Source organism: Platalea leucorodia, assembly GCF_965183815.1.
Source record: "Platalea leucorodia genome assembly, chromosome: 13".
In the NCBI taxonomy this organism is placed as follows: domain Eukaryota; kingdom Metazoa; phylum Chordata; class Aves; order Pelecaniformes; family Threskiornithidae; genus Platalea; species Platalea leucorodia.
This window is the reverse complement of record NC_138835.1, coordinates 17127422-17146291: the sequence shown is the minus strand read 5'-3', so window position 1 is coordinate 17146291 and position 18870 is coordinate 17127422. Positions and strand designations below refer to the sequence as shown.

The following is an 18870-nucleotide window of genomic DNA, read 5'->3' as shown; positions in this document are numbered from 1 at the left end:
TTACTCACGCTGCGCGTCCCCGGCTGCATGAGCTGGACACGGCAGTAGGGCAGGGCAGGGGTCACGGACACGGGTCCCCCGTGGGGCGTGGTTTTCTGTTGCGTGCAACCCCAACATCTGCCTGGAAGCAGCCCCCCCCGTGCCCTGCAGTGCCCCGAACCCCAGCGCCCCCGGAACCGGCTCCTGTGTCCACCGCGGCATCCCCGTGCCTTGGCCATGGCGTTACTGCCGGTGCAGGGACAGCAGGGGCTCCTCTGGAAGATGATGTCAGTCGTTACAATGATCACCCGAGCGGCTGAGATACCGTGGAGAGACAGCAGGGAAAAATGTAGCCCTGGTGGATTTTGGTGCCGTGGCCCTGCCCTCCTGCGGGGTGTGGGGCTGGGAGTTTCAGTGCCACCGGGAGTGTTCTGGACACCTCAAGGTTGTGGGACACATGCCGAGGGTGGCTGTCGAGCTGCGGCCCCGGGACCACCGTGGTCCCCGTGCAGGGGTCCCCTTCCCACCACCTGCCCTGACCCTGCGCCGCCTGATTCCCACTGGCATGTCCCTCTGGCTTTGCTCCCGCCCCGCTCAAGCTTTGCCACGTTGCCGTGCCCCACGCCGGGGACACTGCTGCGGTCTCCGTCCTGGGGATGCAGAGGAGACAGGGAAAAGCTGTGGTGGGGCACGGGCGGGTCGTGGCACCTCCCTCCAAACCCCACCCTGGGTGCAACTTTCCTGGCCTCTCCCCACGGAGCTTTCCTCGCCCTCTGCTTCCCCCTTGGGACAGTAATTACAGCAGTAATTAGGAAGACAATTATTCATTCTGAATGGGAACAGCTTAAACTGTTTCTCCCTCCTTTTGGCAGGTTTAACCCCACGCCCGCCCACGGGTGCTGGTGGGATGCCGGGAACCCGCCTGCCACCCAGTCCAGCGCCGGGAGCCCTGCGCTGCCGTGGGTCTGACCCTCGACCAGGCACGGGGCAGGCTGCGAGCTGTGTCCCGTCCCCAGGGGATGCCCCTCGCACCGGTGCAATGCAGCCACCGCACCCCAACCCGCTGCCGGGAGCAGGGGGCTGCTGGGCGGGACAGGGCACAGCTCTGCGCAGGCAGTCCCCCAGGAAGGGAGCGGGTGAAGGGGATGGCCCCAAAATGGGAGAGGGTGATGAGGTGGGCAGCAAAGGGCCCATGGTGCCTGCGGGGCGGGAAGGGGATAGGAGCATCACTGTCCCATGGGACCTCCCTTCCGCAGCACCGGTGGCCGGCACGAGAGGTGGTACCCACGGGCTCAGCCCCATTCGTGGGACTGTCCCACCCGGGATGCCTTCCGTCAAACCTGGGAGAAGAAGGGGAGCGTCCCCCACATGACTCTTGAGCAGCCTTTCGCTGAGGACCTGCACTGCAGGGAGAGCAGCACCGCAGTGCGTGGTGCCCCAGACCCTTCCCTAGCTGATGGCTGTGCCAGAGCCGGCAGCTTTCTGCGCCCTGGCACAGCACCACCACACTCACTGGTAGCGGAGAGGCCGGCGCTGACCTCCCCCTGCCTGTACCCATCACCAGCTGGTCCCCAGGGGTCTGCGGGCGGGTGCGGCCAGTGCCCCCAGCCCAGCCTGGGCATGCTGCTGCTGCCACCTGGCTGGGCTCCCTGTGGGCTGTGCTGGAGAAGCTGTCCCGTCCTACCGGTCCCCCCAGCTTGAGGGCTGTGGCCGAGATGCCACCAGGGAGGCTGGGCCCTGCATGGGTGCGGCTCGTTACCCACATGGCAGCAATTAGCCAGGCTTGGGCACCAGCCCTGCTCCCTCCGCCCCACCAGCACACCTTAAATCCCAGCCCGCCGCACCCAGGGCCCAGACCCAGCTGCCCAGAGCACCATGGAGCTGCCTCCCGGATGCCTCCTCCTCCTCCTCCTCGCAGCCCTGCTGCCCTTTACCGCATGGTCTGACCCGGCCCTGCGCACGGCTGGAAGAGAGGAGCCGAGGATGGGTGAGTGCGCCCAGGGCACGTCCCGGGGACAGGGATGCTCCCGGGTGCTGCTGCCGCCCGGTACTCCCTGCTGCTCCGGGTGGTGCCGGGCATCTGGGGGGACATGGGGCTGCGCGCGATTGGGGTCCGGCCCTGGGGCACTGGGGGGCTGCTCAGCCCCCCGCTCTGCAGCCCTCCCCAGTGTCCTGGCCGCTGTGTCCCACAGCGAAGCCTGGGTACTGCTACCACATCCCGGAGGTGGAGGACCCGCTGGATGAGGACTGTGGTGCCTGCCGCAGGAACGCCTCCTGCTCCCACTGCACTGGTGACGCCGGCTGCCCCGGTGCCACCAAGTGCTGCCCCAGCAAGTGCGGCTACACGTGCCAGGAGCCGGTGCTGGGTGAGGGCTCGGTGCCGCGGTGGTGGGGCTCTAGAGCGGTGTCGTGGTGAGCACAGGGGCGGGTGACAGGAGGGGTGAGCCAAGCAAACAGGGAAGGGGGTTCCCTGGGGTGCTGCTGAGCTCTTGCCGGGTCCTGCAGACCCCAGGGGGGCACCACGCTGTGCAGCGGCGAAGCACCTGGGCTGCTGGTGCTTGGGGCCATGGGGCAGGCGGGCGCAGAGCTGCCTGCCACCGGGAAGGGTTCGGTGGCAAGAGGGGACCAGAGCTGTGCAGACTTCTCCGAGGGCCCTGGGAGCGCCAAGCCTGGCGGCGTCCCCATCCTGTCCCCGGCTCAGCCTGTCCCCCTCGGACTGCGCAGATTTCTGCTATCTGCCCTCTGTCTGTGGGAGCTGCAAGGCGCTCTTCCGCCGCTTCTTCTTCAACGCCTCCAGCCAGCAGTGTGAGGAGTTCATCTATGGCGGCTGCGGCGGCAATAGGAATAACTTCGAGACCAAGGGCGAGTGCTTCCAGGCGTGCTCCCACGTCGGTAACTAGCCGTGTGCCACATGCCGTGTGCTGCAGCCGGCAGCTGCTCATGCCCCCGGCAATGGCCAGCCTGGCCCCGCTCCTGACCCGCTGTCTGTCAGTGCCATGTTCCCAGTAGCGCTGGCCCGGGGAGCGCGGTGGCCTCTGCATGGCCCCTGCCTGGGGGAAGCTGCTGCTGGCAGCCACATCCCTGTCCCTGCAGGGAGCTGTTCCTCGCAGGGCTGGCAGCAACGAGCGCTGCTGCCCAGGGCGGCCGTGCCGGGGGCTGTGGCTTGCCTGGGGATGCTTGCCAGCCCGAGGGCAGGGACATGTACCCGTGGCAGCATGGCTGCTCCCTCCTGTGCTGTGGTGCCTGGCTGGAGGACCCCAGTCCTCCCCTGGGGCTGTGACACTTCAATATAAGGACAGGTCCTTGGATGAGCACGTCTGGGTCTTGTCCTTCCTGCCCGCACGGGCAGGAGTAGGCAGTGCCCGTCCCTCTGGGCTGCCCCTTGCCTGGACCGGGCGGTGGGCGCCTTCAGCAGCACGCATGGCGGCCCCAGGGCTTGCCCCTCTGGATGGGCTCCCAGCCCCGGCTCTGCCCTCAAGCTGCTGACATGACCTGGCTGGGAGCTAAAGCAACCTAATGGAGGAGAAATGGCCCCTGTGTCAATGGATGTCTGGGGTGGTGCCTGTCCTGCAGCCTGCCCCAGACCTGGGGCTGTGCCTGCACTGCATTGCTGGCCCTGTGGTGCCAACCCTGGTGTGGGCTGAGCCTCCTGGCCCCAGCCCTGGTGGGACCATCCCTTCGCCGGTGAACCCAGGGTGATGCTGGGGCTGTTCCCGGAACACAAGGGGCCGCCCCAGGGCCTGGTGTGGCCAGCCTGGTGCTGCTGAGACTTGGGGATGGCTGGAGGTGGCCACGCACGTGCTTTATTGCTGGAGGTGGTGGGAGGGGACAGACCAGCTGGGGCCCGTGACTACCCTGTGTCCCTTAACGAAGGTGTCTTCCTGCTGCGGAGCTGCTGCTCTCCTGTCACACAGCATCTGAAAAGGAGGACGTGCTTTTAGGGAGCCCCGAGGCTGTGGGGACAAGGGACCAGTGGCCATGGCTGCAGCTGAGCACGGCCGGCTCTGGAAAGAGCTTCCTCCCGCTCCGCATCCCTGCAGGTCCCCTCGCCCTAAAAGCGTGTCTCTTCCAGGAGCAGAGCAATGGCGCAGCAGCAGGAGCAGGCCCTGTGGCGATGCCGAGCCAGCAATGTGCTGAGGGCTGTGCTCCTCGTGCAAGTCTGGCTGGCACCCTGCGTGCCCTGGTGCTGGCCCCAGCTCAGTGGCCCTGAGCCCCCTTACCACCAGGCACCCGTGTGCAGACATGGCCGCAGCCGTTGCTGCAGCACTTGTGGCCCCAGGGACACTCCTCGTCAAGGCTGCACAGCTCCAGGCACATCCCGCGGCCCCTGGGGATGGGGCACGCTCCCTCTCTGCCTGCAAGGCAGAGCACCACACCATGGGGCACCCGGCTGGGGGCACCCCATGGCTCCCGGGGCAACGCCTGGGCCGTGGCTGGCTGAGCTGCATCTCACCTCTGGGGATGTCCGCGCAGACGCGGCCGCAGCTGGTGCGGGTGCACCTCTGTCCCCAGGGACACTGTGAGTCGGCCTCACACTCCTCTGCGCACCGCTCGGCACGGTGCTGCGGCACAACCGCGGCGTCGCTCTCTGTGGGCAGGAGAGGACAGTCATGTGGCGGCTCTGAGCTGAGGCTGTGCGTGCTCATCACGTGCATGGAAAGAGGGGGAGGTGTGGAAAGAAGGACGGGGGCAGATCATGTCCCTGGAGCGGGGAGGGCGCAGGATCCTGCGGGCACGGCCACCTCGGCAGCCCCTGGCATGGAGCTCCAGCGCGGTGATGGCGCAGGGTCCTCAGTGGGGAGGGAGGACCAGAATGCCCCTGTAGGGACGGTGCTGGGGGGACCCCAGGCTTCATCCCCACTGGACTCAGCTGGGCAGGGGGACCCGCGCCCCAGTGCAAGGGGCTGACCTTGCAGAGAGGCTGGCATGCAGACGTGGCCACAGCCATTGCTGCAGCACTTGTGGCCCCAGGGACACTCTTCGTCGAAGCTGCACAGGTCCAGGCACGTTCCCCCCTCGCTGGGGATGGGGCACACCCCCACTCTGCCTGCAAGGCAAGCACCCGGCTGGGGGCACCCCACCGTGGGGCACCCCAGGGCAGCCCCACACGGCTCCTAGGGGGCCTGGCTGGCTCTCACCTCCAGGGATGTCCATGCAGATGCGGCCGCAGCCGGTGCTGGTGCACCTCTGTCCCCGGGGACACTGCGAGTCGGCCTCGCACTCCTCTGCGCACTGGCCGCCGGCCCTGTCCCAGCTCTCTGCAGGGGCACAGCGACCCACTGTCACCCAGCCACCCTGGGGTGCTGGCGGCCAGCTCCCCCCGGGCAGGCTGCTCCCACTACCTCTGGGCACGGCCATGCACTCCCAGCCGCAGCCGGTGTCACAGCACTTCTCCTCTCGCCGGCAGACGCTGTCATCCAGGCACCGGCTCCCGTGCCTGCGCCGGGGGTCCCAGCACGGCTCTGCCCGAGGGCACTCCCCGGGGTGCTCTGCGGGTGGAGGGGAGCCAGGCGAGGGTGCGGGGTCCCCACGCGTCCCAGCCTCGCTCGTGCGCTGCTGCCCCATGCCAGTGGCTGGGCTGCCAGCGCTCACCTCTGGCAGGGCGGGCGCAGTGCATGGCACAGCCGGAGAAGCAGCACTTCTCCTGCCGGGGACAGTCCCTGTCGTGGGTGCAGGAGTCCTCCTCCACGCACAGCTCCGGCGTCTGCCGTGGCCTCACCTTCGGGCACTCACCGGGTTTGTCTGAGAGGGGCGGGAAGGGGCAGCAGGGGCAGGGGCAAGCACCTTGCCGCGCTGTGGGCACCCGCCTTCCCAGAGCCTCAGGGCACACTGATGGCTGTGCCCCAGGGGCTCTGAGCCTGCCCTGCGGCAGCACCGCCCCACATCCTGCCCCGCAGGAGGTTTCCCAGTGTGTCCGGCAGCATGTGGCACTGCCATCCCGGTGACTGTCTCCTCACCTCGTTCAGGGGCCAAGCACACGTGGCCACATTTGCTGCCGCAGCACTTCTCAGCCCCCGGGCATTGCCAATCCCCAGCGCAGGCAGCGCCGCATGGGGCCACGGCAGTCGGCACCTCCTCGGCCAGGGGGCAGATGCCCGGTTTCTCTGGGGGGCAGGAGGCAGCGGGGCTGGGAGTGCGGGGGGCGATGGCGGGCCTCCTCCTCCCAGACCTGCAGCCCCCGCAGCTGGGGGAGGGACCCCTGCCCGCTGCTTCCCTGCCCTGCCCGGTGCGGGGCCGAGCGGCTCACACCTTGGGATGGGGGCAGGCAGATGTAGTCACAGCCGTGCAGGCAGCACTTCTCCTTGCCAGGGCACTCGGTGTCCTGCTGGCACCAGGCTCTACAGTCGTAACTGGGGAACAGCCCGGCACGGGCCGGGCAGAAGCCAGCCTTCTCTGCAGCGCATGGCATGGGGTGGCTACGGTGCCCCTGGGATGGCTCCACGGACCCACACTGCAGCCCGGCCACCCCCACGGGGCATGCAGCTGCCTCGGCACCGCAGCCCCCCTGGCACCGTGGCCCCAGGCGCAGCAGGCACCGCAGCACAGCCCTGCCCTGCGGCAACACTGCAGCATCTCCTCCCTCGGGAACCACGGGGCTGGCACCAGACCCCTCCGCCCAGGGGCACGGGGGCTGCGGAGAGGAGCCGCCCTTGCCCCCATGGCTCGCCAGATTCAGCCGCCCCCCATGTCCCCCCTTGGTGCTCAGTGCTGCACAACCACGTGCACTGGCCGCTGCAGCACGTGTCCCCACTGCCACAGTCTCCGTTGCTCTGGCACCTCGTCCCCTCCTGCCAGGCTGGCGCAGCCGTGGGGGCCCCTGAGAGGCAAACGGCTTGCAGCTGCATTTAGGGCCAGGAATGCCAGCAGGGACTGGGACACATCCGTCCCGTCTGTCAGTCCTGTGCTCCCACCCAGCCCCGCTCCACACCCGAGGTGGCCAGGGTGCAGGTCCCCAGGGGTCCCAGCCCAGGTGGGTCCCTGCAGCCCTTCCCTTCCGCTTCGCCAGGGTCCCTGTCCCCTCAGCTCCCAGCACCGCTCAGAGGCACAGCCGTGGGGACCAGGGTGGGCAGAGCTGTCGAAGCTCTGGGGCGGCTCCTGCCATGCTCACCTTGGCCGTGTGCATGGCACTCCCGGCTGCACCACTGGTGACAGCACACCTCGGACGGCGAACAGTCCTGGTCCTGGCGGCACCTCTGCTGGTGGTGTGGCTGTGGGGTGGCTGGGGCAGGGCTGGCGTCCTCTGTGCCGCGGAGCAGGGCCCGGCCAGCAGTACCGGCAGGGAGGAGGTGAGAGCAGGATGGTGGCCTTACTGTCCCCTTCCCTCCCCAGCACCCACCTGGGTGCTGTGCAGTGGGTCCCCACCCCAGCCCCTCTCTGCCTGTCGCGTGTAATGCCCCGGTGGCACCACAGCCCTGAGCACTGTGTCCCCCTGTGCGTGTGTCCGGGCAATGCTGGTGCATGGCTGAAGCCGCAGCCCTGCCGGCAGCGCTCACCCCCCGTGGCACCACATTGGCAGGAGGCCCTGGCACGGGGAGGGTGCGGGGTGGGGGTGGCGCTGGCCCCTGGCACAACCAGGCTCACCATGCAGCGGGGCCAGGCAGGTGAGCCCACAGGCGAGGGCGCAGCACTTGGCACTGCCAGGGCAGTCGGTGTCCTGGGCGCAGGGCTCCTGGCACAGTGGGTCGGTGCCCGGCGGGGGGCTGGTGGGGCAGGCACCAGGTTTCACTGGGGATAGCAGCAAGAGGTCGGGGACAGGCAGCGGCTCTCCTGCCAGCCCTGGCAGAGCCCACCCTGGTGAGCATGGGGCAAGGGGGCCCCTGTTCTGCCACAGCTCTGTGCCTCGGGGCGGCTGCAGCCCCACAGCATCACCCCTGGTCCCCGAACCACGGCCCTGCCTGTACTGCCCATCCCGTCCGTTCTCACCGGCTGAGGCTGCTGGCAGGCACTGGTGGCCACAGCTGCTGTTGCAGCATTTCTGTGCATTGGGGCAGTCGCTGTCGCCTCGGCACTGCTCCCGGCATGGCCCCGCCGGCCCTGGCTGTGCCGCAGGGCACTCCCCAGGTTTGGGCTGGTCTGGCAGAGCAGAGCAGACGTGAAGCTTCAGCATCCCCAGCTGGCTGCCCTGCCTGCCCCGGGGCTCCCTGGCCCCTTGCCATGGTCCGCACATGCCCAGCGCCCAGCAGCCGTGTCCTGGCATTGGGTTTCTTTCCCTGGCAGCTGCCAGGAGCTGCCGGTGTAGGGGAAGCGGCGTGCGGCTGCCCCAGGGACCCATGGCAGCAGGGAGGTGGCAGATGTCGACAGCACGGAGGGGCCTTGCGGCTGCCCCACGTGAGCTGGGGCTCTCCTGCTGCCGCGCTCCCAGCTGGCCCCCGTGGAGGCCTTACCCTGCACCGGCTCCAGGCAGGCAGGGCCGCAGCCCAGCGGGCAGCACTTCTGCGCTCCCAGGCAGTCCTTGTCCTCCAGACAGGGGAAGGAGCAGGGGTAAAGGAGACCCTCAGGGGCCGCTGCCGGGCAGGCGCCGGGTTTCTCTGTAACACCGATTGGCGTGGGGCCGAGAGGTGAGGCTGCGCCAGCGGCGTCCCAGAGCAGCACCAGGAATCCTGTCCCTGTGGGACCGCTCTGCCTGCCCCTGCCAGACCGCTCTGCCTGACCCTGGCTGGACCCCGCCACGTGCCCCATCCCGGACCCCTCCACATGCCCCATGTCGGCCTTGGGAGCCATGGGCAGGAGGCTGCTAGCAGCGTGTGGAGAGCTGCTCTGTGGCAATGGGGATGGCACAAGGATGGGGACAGGGACAGGGGAGAAGGGTGCCGGCTGCCCTGGTACAGAGGTGGTGCCGGTGGCCGTGCCGCGGTGCCGTACCTTCTGCCGGGGGGGTGCAGCGGAGCCGGCACTCCCGGGGGCAGCACTTGTGCCAGCCAGGGCAGCTGGAGTCGTTGGTGCAGAGCGGGGGCTCCAGGCGCAGGCAACGCGTGAAGTCCCGTGGGCACCTCCCCGGCTTCTGGGGCTCCCCTGCGGTGGGACGGCGGCGTCAGGGCAGCACCAGGCGGCAGAGCTCCTCGCCCTCCGTCCCTTGGGGAGTGGGGCATGGGTCCCCCCTGAAGGGGACAGGGGACCGGAGCGGGGAGCACAGCCTGGGGGGCAGAGTCCTGGCAGGAGCTTGGCCTCTCGGGGCCCCAGGCCAGGGGCCTGGCTCACACGGACCCTCCCTCACTGGCGCGGCAGTCCCCAGCCGATGGCAATGCCCAGGGCTGCCAGGCAGAGCCTGGGGTGCTGGCAGCCCTGCTGCTGTCGCAGGAGAGGGACTGGCTGGAGTGGGGCTGGAGATTCCCCTGCAGCACAGCCCCGGGGCTGCCGTACACCCACACCGAGATCCGCACTGCACAGCACGGCGCAGTGTGGCACGGCGCGGCATGGCACGGCACGGGGCTGTGTGTGCCCTCACAAGGCAGTGAGTGCCACAGGGAGCGTTGCTGGCCCTGCCAGGGAGAAGCCAGCACCAAGCCAGCACCATCTGGAGGTCAGGATCCATCCCTGAGCATCCTGCTGCCCCGTGCATCTTCACTGCGAGTGGCATGCTCCTTGCCGCTGCTTCCTCCTCCTCTTCCTCCTCCTCCTCTTCTTCCTCCTCCTCCTCCTCCTGGCACCCTGTGCTCATCTTGGCCACGCTGGGAAAATCAGGGCAGCCCTGCCTTTGGCAGAGGTGTGGGCGAGATCCAGCTGGCACCCGTGCCCGGCTCCTGCCCGCCAGCTGGAAGATGCCGCGGGAGCAGCAGTTTCTGCAAACAGCCCTTGCCGGCTCCTGGCAGGGCCGCGCTGTTTGGGCTGCAAACAGAGACGCTGCTGGGAGGTTTCACTCCAAACAGCAGCTGTTTGGTTAAAACAAAGAAGGAACCCGCCCGTTGTCTCGAGGCGGGCAGAGCAGCACCGCAGCCGGGCACAACCGCCCCCGGCATCGTCCCACAGCGGGGGGGCTCTGGCAGCGGCGGGCTCTGGCAGCGGGGGGCTGTGCCCAGGAAGCGGCACCCGCAGCCCGGGCCCCTCTGCCGGAGTTCTGGTCTGTCCCCGTGGTCGGGGGCCGCATGCAGGGGTGGGGAGGGGATGGGAGGTGTGAGGAGCAGAGCGCAGACACTGCGGGGCCGCAGGTGCGGGGGCCCACAGAGCCCCGGTCCCCTGCCCAGCCCCTGCCTGCCCCCGCCAGCACCCTCCTCGCTCCTGCCTTCGCCACGCAGCCCTGCTCTGCCCTGAGACCTCTCCTCAGCGCCAGGCCAGGCACTGGGCTCTGCGGGCACAGACTTCCCAAATCCAGGTCTGCCAGTGTCGGTGCGTGGGTGCCCAGGGGGTCCAGGAGGGCCCCTGCCACGCACGACACCCCTGGGTGCTGACAGCTGCTGTGCACGCAGGGTGCGGGGGCGCGCGGCACACACGCACGCCCCTGCAGCCCGGGGTGGGAGCGGGCTCCCCGAGGCAGCGGGGCGGCGCGCAGGGACACAGCCCCCACCAGTATGTGCCAGGCAGTGCCAGCATGTGCTGAGCAGGGACAGAGGGGACACGGCAGGGGCGCGGGGAGGCCGGGTGCAAGGAGCTGACTCCAGGGTGCCTGTGCCTGGCACCTGCCGGGTTTGCCTGCTGGTACTCACCGCCTTTCTGCTCTGGTGCAGTGCCTGGCTCTGCCCTGAGGATGAGGAGCCCCAGGAGGAGGAAAATCCCCAGCCTCATGGTGCTGCCAAGGATGTCGTGTGTGTCCGGAGCTGAGCCGGGGCCGGGTTTAAAGTCTCTGGCAGGGGTGCCCGGGGTGACGGGGCAGCTGAAGCCGGGCTGCCAGCCATGGCAGGCTGGCCATGCCATGGGCAGGAGGAGCAGGAGGAGGGGCAGTTCCCAGAACCCGCCGGCGCCCCGCCAGCCGTCCCGCTTATCTCCGGCCAAGCTGCGCTTTGGGGTCAGGGTGACCCATGGGGCCGGGGAGGGTGGCTGGGGTCAGGCAGCCGCTGTCCCCCATGGGGCACAGCCTCGTCCCTGCCCCAGCCAGCTGCAACCCCAGCCTGGGTTTCCCTCCAGACCCCTCTGCCCCTCGCCTCCCCAGGGTGGGGGCCACAGATAGACCCCATGGCTTGGCAGCGGGAGCAGCCAGAGGGGCTCTGCCGCCATGGTGCCCCCCCACAGCTGTGGCTCGGCTCAGCTGGGCGTAGCCTCCGTGCATGGAACCGCTCGGGATCCGGCACCCCGAGGTGGGAGAGGTGTCCTGGGTGAGCTTGGTGTCCCAGCACGGTGACGGGACTGGGCTGGGACCAGGGAGTGAGCGGGTCCTTCTGTGGCCCCTGGCACGTGGGTGCTGCTCCCTGCTCCCTTCCCTGTCCAGGTGCTTCATCTACCCCGACACGTGACTGCTTTTCCAACCAGGTTTTCACACTTTGGGATGCAAATGAGCCCTTCCTTGGTGCAAGGAATCTGAGGGAACTGGTTTCTGCGCTCCAGTCCATGACTGCCGAGGGGACATTGGGCGGCCCCCGGACCCAGCAGGATGGTCACCACGGGATGATGGTGGCTGGAGGGCGCCTGCATGGAAACGGGAGCCTCTCCCTGCCCCAGGGCCGCGCCTGCCTGCAGGGACAGCTGCCGGGTGCCTGCTTGCACCAGCCTGCCTGTGCATGGCCCAGGGCTGCCTGCGCCTCCCGGGAACCCACAGCAGAGCCCAGGGATGGCGACCCAGAGCAGAAGGTGGCCATGTGCCGGTTTATTTGTGAAGCGGCTGGGCTCGACGGGGATGCAGGGATTTGCCTCCGTGCCTGGGCTGCTGAGAGCCTTGCCTTGCCTGTGCGCAGCCCTCGACAGCACGGCTGGGCACCCCAGCCAAGACCCATCAGAGCAATGCTGGTGCCATCTTGCTGACGGTGCAGAGAGTCCGGCGCAGGGACGGGCACAGGGGGTAGCGGGTGCTGCCAGCAGCAGCACCTCTTTGCTCACCCACAGGGATGCAATGGCAGCGGGGTGGGGAGCTGCCCCAAAATGGCAGCTCCTGGTGCAGCCCTTCCCGGCCAGGGCTAGGCTGTGCCTGGAAGAGATGGATGAGGTGGTCAATGCAGGATGGGTGCTCCCGCCCCAAGGGATGGGGGGCCCTGGGGTGCCCCAACTCTGGGCCTCCTCAGTCGCCTCCAGGCTGGACCTGCTGCAGGGACAAGACCTGCAGGGTGCCCCGGGCTGCTGGCACCCAGAAGGTGGCCTTACCCTGCAGCGGGGGGACGCACGCCTGGCTGCAGCCCCGCAGGCAGCACTTCTGGCCGGGGGGACAATCCTTGTCCTGCAGGCACAGGAGGAGGCACTCGGCAGCCTGGTCACCATCAGGCGCGGGGGGACAGAGCCCTGGCCGTGCTGGCACATGCAGAGAGGGAGGAGTGAGTGCTCCCCTCCTGCAGGCAGGGCACCCCTCCGGGGTGGGGGAGCTGCCGTGCCTGCAGGGGGTGAGCCCCTCACCCGGCTCCTGCCCCATGGGGACTGCAGCTGGGTCCCCGTGCTCCCATCGCCTCCCGCGAGGGTCATGGCGAGGGGCAGCCCCTGGGGAGGGTGGGTAGAGCCGAGGGGGTGCCAGCCCTGGCCAGGGAGGCTCAGACTGGGACAGGACAGGGAGGGGACGCAGGGGGGCTCTTGGCCCCACGAGACACCGGTGGCTTTACCCTCGGTGGGCGGTTTGCAGATGTGGCCACAGCCAGTGGTGCAGCACTTGGCAGCGCCAGGGCAGTCGCTGTCGGTGTCACACAGCTCCAGGCAGGGTCCCAGGGAGCCCCGCAGCACCACGGGGCACGCACCAGCCTTCATTGCGGCACGGCGGCTGCCTGGTGACAACGGGGACCATGGCTGTGCTGGGATCCTGCTTCCCCCAGCCCTGCTCCTGGCTCAGCCTCGGTCGCCATCCTGCCCCCACCCTGTCCCCCATCCTCCCTCCCAGTGCCCAGAGCAGCCCTCAGCCACCAGCCTCACACCCACACCAGTCTGACCCAGTGAGACCAGTCACAGCTCAATACAGGATGCCAGCTGGCAGCTGGAGTGGTGAGGGGCAACCCTGGCTGCGGTCCCCGCCAGCACCCAGCCCAAGTGGGGTGCAGGATGGGGGTGCAGGATGGGGGCATGCAGGATGGGGGTGCAGCCTTGCGCCCGCTCAGTGCCATCACCCATCCATCATGGAGGAGCTGGGCATGGGGATCCCTTCCTGCAGCACCCTGAGGGCTCCTGCCCAGGGGTTCACAGGGCCAGGGCTGTGCCTGGGGTGGGTGTGTGGCACCGGGAGCCACAGCCGGCAGCACACACTCCCCGGGGCCTGGATGGCTGCCACCGGCTGCACACTCGGCCAGGCACGGCTGCTGGGGCTTGTCCAGTGGCACGGCCGGGCACACACTGGGCTTTGCGGGGCAGAAGGAGCCATGCTACCACCGGTGCGGCTGCGGGGTAGACACGGGGTGGCTACAGGGCAGCTGTGGGGCAGCCACGGGCAGTGCTGGGGGCACACACGCTTGGGTGGCAGAATGCAGGTCTGGCGTGCCCTGGCCCCAGGGGGGAGCGGAGCCTGCGGGCACCCGGCCCTGGGAGGAGGGATGGCGGGGCCGTACCTGTGTCCGGGGGGGTACAGGCCAGCCCGCAGCCAGAGAAGCAGCACTTGCGGTCCCCGGGGCAGTCCCGGTCATCAGCGCAGCGGTTGGGGCAGGCGGCAGCACTCCTCTGGGCGCGCTTCCGCGGGCAGAGGCCGGGTTTGGCTGGAGGGGAGGGGAGGCTCAGGGCTTGGTGTGCAGCTGGCCTGGCCCCACAGCGCCTGCGGCTCCCCCACAGAGCGATGGGGGGCTGCGGACCCGTGGGGCTGTCCCGTGGCATCCTCAGCCCAGCATGGGGACACCCAGGCCACCTTACCTGGCTCAGCACGCATGCAGCGGGCGCAGCAGCCGAGGGTGCAGCACTTCTCCCCGGGGCTGCATGCCGTGTCGTTGTGGCAGCTCGTCCCACAGCTCGCCCCGCTGGCACTGCCTGCACGGGGGCAGTAGCCCGGGCTCTCTGCAGAGGGAGATACTCCGTGCGGCCGTGTGCCCAGCAAGCAGGGCTCACACCAGGGGCACCCGACACAGCCACTAGCTCCCACCCGCATCCCACCCGTCGCCTGGTCCCCTCGCTGGCATCTCTCGGGGGGAGCCGGTGGTACCTGTGGTGGGGAGGAGGCAGGTCCTGACCTGCCCGCTCTGGCAGCACTTCTCGGTGCCGGGGCAGCCGTGGTCGGAGAGGCAGTACAGCCTGGGGGGGCGTGGGGCTCCACTCCCTGCCGCCGGGCACTCGCCTGCTTTGCCAGGGGCAGGCAGGGCGGCGGGGGGCCAGCGTCCCCGCGGGGCCTGGCGCGGTGCCAGGGTGACTGCAGGGGCAGCACCTTGGTCCCCGATGCGGTGCTGGTCGGCCAGGGTGGGCAGCAGCTCCACAAACAGCACCAGGAGCACCAGGAGGAGGGTACGCTCACCCGGCATGGTGCTGCTGTCAGGAGGCCGCGCTGCTGTGCCCGCTGGCCGGGATTTAAACCCTGCTGGGGTGGGGGCCGGCCAAGCTGAGCTGCTCCTTCCCACAGCAGCACCGTATTGAGACCGTGGGAATGCTGGGCATGAACAATCCGGCTCGGGGGAGACTCCTGGGGCAGCGCTGGGCTCGTAGCCCGCAGCTGATGCATCCCCCGCAGCGCGCACTTTCCAGGTCACTGGTGACCCGTGAGCAGCCAGGCTGAGGGGACAAGCAGCACCTTGGGAGCCCCACTGCCTGTGCTCCCTGATGGCGAGCAGGGATGGGACACAGGGGAGCAGTGTACTGTCCCTGGTCCTCAGCATCCACCCAGTCCTGCCCGGGCAGCATCGCTGGTTGCCTCCTGGCACACATGGAGCAAGAAGAAGAGCTGCTGCAGAGAGCTGTGGTGCTGAGACAGGGTGCACCAGCCTGCACCCACACTGCAGGGAGAGGGGGAACTGGCGCTGGGCACTGGGCTGTGCCAGGCAGGGTGCAGGGCTCACTCTGCCCTGGGGGACAGCTGTGCTCTGTCCCCCCCGCCAAAGGCAGGGGGCCCTGGGAGTGCCGGCCCCTCAAAGGCACGTGGGACTGATTGCTCTGGCCCTGGGGGCTGGGAGTGGGAGAGTGGTGGGTGCAGGAGGGCTGGGGCGCCAGGAGCCCTGTGGGGAGCAGGAGGTGCCAGGGAGGGCAGCGCAGGAGCAGGAGTGGGGCCCAGCTCTGAGTAGGCAGGGGAGGGATGGGGCAGGCATGGGGCAGAGGCATGTGGGCTTCACTGCCCATGGCTCCTTTGGGCTCCTGCCATGGGCGACACGCCACTGCTGGGCTGGGAACACACGGGGCTGGAGGGGATTTGGGTGATGCTTGTGCAACAGCACATGCTGGCAGCCTCCCCGTCCCCTGGCCATTGCAGAGCAGAGAGCAGCTCTGCTCTGATGGGATGTGGATGCGGCTGTGCCGTGACAGCCCTGTGCTGAGCACGTCTGGGCAAAGGTGGAGGAGCCAACGTGCCAGGGCAGCCCGGGCCGTGGGGCAGCCCTGGGCAGGGACACAGGCTGGGGACCCTTGGAGACACGGTGCAGCCAGTCGGCACTGGCAGTTGTCATGTGCAGCCCTTCCAGGCGGCCCCAGCACCAGCACCAGCCCTCAGTGGCAGCTGTGGTGGGCAGGACGTGGCTGGGAGTGGGCAGAGTGGCTGCCCTACCCATCCGGGAGCGCGGCGGGACGGAGAGGCGGCCACAAGCATGGCAGGGAGAGGCTGCTTTATTGGTGAGAGTGCAGGGGGCTGTGGTGCATCCCAAGCAGGGGACCCCGGAGAGGAAGCTGAGGCTGAAGGCTCCAAGCTGGGAGCGCAGCCAGGCCAGAGGAGCGGTGTGGGGCCAAGGCCTGGGCGTGCGGGACTCGCGTCGGGCAGCAGCTTCCCTGTGGCCGGGCTGGCAGGAGGCGGCTGCGCCTGCAAAGGGAGCAGAGGGCCATGAGCGGGATGGGTGCATGGGTGCTGTGCTGAAGGTGCTGCAGGATGCCTGGGGTTGGTGGGCGTCCGACTGACCTCAGTGGAGGGGCGTCACGCAGGAGACCTTGCCGCAACCGTTCCTGCAGCACTTCTGGCTCCCGGAGCAGTTGGAGTCCGTCTTGCACTGGTTTGTGCAGACGCCCAGCATGGGGATCCCCGGACTGACGGGTGGGCAGGTGCCGGGCTTCTCTGCAAAGGTGAAGGGACATGGCCTGAGACCCCTTGGTCCTGGCACAAGGCGCAGGGCCAGCCCTGCAGCTCCTGGAGCCGTGGGCATAGCCCCGGTCCCTGGCTGCCACAGGGGAGGGACTCCTGGGCTGGCCGGCGGCTCTCCCACCCCACAGCTCTGCCCATCGGCACAGCCTGACCCGATGTGGACATGTTGGGGATGCCATGTGGCATGGTGGTCCCCTGCGGTCCCTGTGCTCAGCCTCCTGCTCAGGGGTGCGTGGCCGGCACAGGACGCGCAGCTGCAGCACACAGCCCCGATGGCAGCCTCGGCCCCGCTTTCCCCCACCGCCGCTGTGGACAGCCCTGGCTGTGTGCTTGTGGGGCGTGGGCTCAGCTCAGGCCTCAGTGGGGGGCACGTGCCCCCCAGGCAGCCTGTGCCCTGGCTGCGTGGGGCCCCTGCCCTGCCGTCCCGCTGCCTGCCACTGCCTGCCACCGGCACTGGGCTCCTGGCTCTGCACCATGCCATCCTCCGCTGCAGCACAGCCGGGCCAGCTTTGTCCTTGCAGGTGGTGATGGAGGTACTGGAGCCTCCATTTCGCATCCACATGTTTGCAGCTGGAGATCCCAAATCCTGTGCCTGTCTACCGGGACTGCTCTCCGGCAGGACCGGCGCGGTGAGCCCGTGGGGCCATGTCCGGTGCAGGGCCGGGGATGACGCTGTTGGGAGACTCTTCCCAGGTTCGGGACTGGGAGGCAGGACGGTGCCCACATCCCGGCCCGGCAGCTGCCCAAAGCGAAGCTGAGCGTGCAGCGAGGGCTGCAAGGGGGAGCGGCGCAGGCCCCTGCCCTCTGCACTGGCCCCAGAGTTGTTCGGAGGCGTCTGCTCAACCCCCATGTCGCTGGGGGGAGGAAGGGGTGAGCGCAGCCCCGGTGAGCCCGGGCGGAGGGTGCACCATGCTGGGAAGCTGCCCCATGGGAGCACACCCTGACCCCGCCGGGGTCCCCGCGCAGACCCCAATACCCGCACTGCAGCCAGACGTGCAGGGGACACCCAAGCCCACGGCCGCTACTGTGCCCCGGACCACCGGTGCTGCCGGCTGGGACGGGCTGTCGGCTCACGGCAGCAGGGCCAGCTCCGGGCAGCGGGGCCGGGAGCAGGAGGGAGTGTTACCGTCGGGCTTCTGGCAGGCCTTGCCGCAGGCTGCCGGGCAGCACTTGAGGGTGCTCTCGCAGTCGCCATCGGACTGGCACCCCACTGTGCAGTTCACTGCTTCCGTCGCCGGGTCCGGGCACACGCCGGCTTTCGCTGCAAGGCAAAGGCGGAGGGTGTGGGTGGGCGCCGGGGCTGCCGGCCCTGCAGCAGGGCGAGGAGATGCTGCCGCCAACCCCAGGGCTGCGTCCAGGGATGCTGCTGAGCCCAACTGCGCCGGGCGCTGGCTGGCTCTCGGTCCCGGCCCCCACCCCAGCAGGCCCCGGGACTGGGAGTGATGCTGGCCGCTTGCCCGGGGCGTGCCAAGCTGTGCCGTGCCGTGCGCTCATACTCACTGGTGACATTCTGGGCGGATGCTGGAGGCAGCTCTGCCCAGAGAGCCAGGAGCCCCGCCAGGATGAGCATGCTGCGGGCCTTGGGCATGGTGCGGGAGCCGGCGCTGTGCCTGCGGCCACCCGGCCGGCCTTTTAGCTCCTCTCCAGGTGGGGCCGGCGGGCGGGAGAGCTCGGCCTTCCGGGTGGCTCCCAAGGGCCGGGCAGGGCCAGGCTCCCCCTTCGTGCTTGCACAACCTGAGTATCAGGTATCTGCCGCTGCTGGCTGCTGACCAGGAAGGGGGAGCCTCGAGGAGACCGGGCGGCCATGCCGAAAACTTGCCTGGCAGGAACAGCAGCCAAGCGCCGCTGGCCGCAGCCCCTGTGCACCGCATGCCAGACCCTGGCCCCCGCGGCAGCCGGGGTGCAGGGCTGTCATGGCCCCGCATGGGGCTCGGCCACCAGAGGCCACGGGGATGCTGCTGGTACCACCAGCGGGGAGCGCGGCAGGCGTGGGTGCGCCAGGGATGGGGCACAACCCATCCCTGTCTACACCCCGGCCATGGTCGCAAGCTCGAGTGGAGCCCCCAGCCTGGGTCACCAACGTCCAGAGGCCGAGATGAGCCGGCAGCGTGCACAAGGGCAGCCGCTCAGCTGCAGCTGCCGCTCGCCCGGCTCTTGTTCCAGCCACTTGTTCTCCTCCAGCTTTCTCCTCGACTGAAGGGCCCTCCAGGCTGCCTGCGCCTCCAGGCAGGCGCCCGCCCCGGGGCTCCCCCACGCCTCTCCGGCAGCCTCGGCACCTCCTTCTGCCTGGCCACAGCCTCATCCCATGGCCCCTGCTGTCCTCGCAGCCTCCAACAGCCCCAGGGATGCGGCCCAGACTGGCTGGCAGTGCCGGTTGGGCGAGTGGCTGGCGGGGAGTGAGCCACCAGCATGCTCTGGCTGCGTGCCCGGTGCTCGGGGGTATGGCAGTGCCAGGGGCCCTACAACCCCAGACCCCCTCGGCCTGACGGCTCTCCGGGATACCCCTCCCGCGGCACGGGCGCTGCTCTCCGGCGGGACAGGATGCTTCGTGGTGCCTGGCAGCACCGAGGTGGGGTTTGTTTGGATAGGCCCAGCTAGCCAAGCGGCCTAGATCACCCGGCGTGGCTGCCCTGCTCCCATCA

The 18870-nt window shown here is 69.2% G+C and overlaps 2 protein-coding genes across 2 annotated transcripts; one reads left to right on the top strand and one right to left on the bottom strand.

Annotated features, from left to right (window-relative positions):
* Positions 1–1962: 1962 nt before the first annotated feature.
* Positions 1963–2879, top strand: SPINT4 (serine peptidase inhibitor, Kunitz type 4; the record flags this gene model as incomplete). Its single annotated transcript, XM_082325717.1, has 3 exons — positions 1963–1966; positions 2172–2345; positions 2704–2879. 3 exons carry the CDS (start codon positions 1963–1965, stop codon positions 2877–2879), a joined length of 354 nt encoding a protein of 117 aa, XP_082181843.1.
* Positions 2880–16049: 13170 nt separating this feature from the next.
* LOC309596979 (WAP four-disulfide core domain protein 2-like) lies at positions 16050–18034 on the bottom strand (the record flags this gene model as incomplete). The annotated part of the gene is given in 4 exon segments (XM_082325785.1): positions 16050–16201; positions 17355–17489; positions 17729–17894; positions 17897–18034. Coding segments are annotated over 4 exon segments (591 nt in total).
* Positions 18035–18870: the final 836 nt, after the last annotated feature.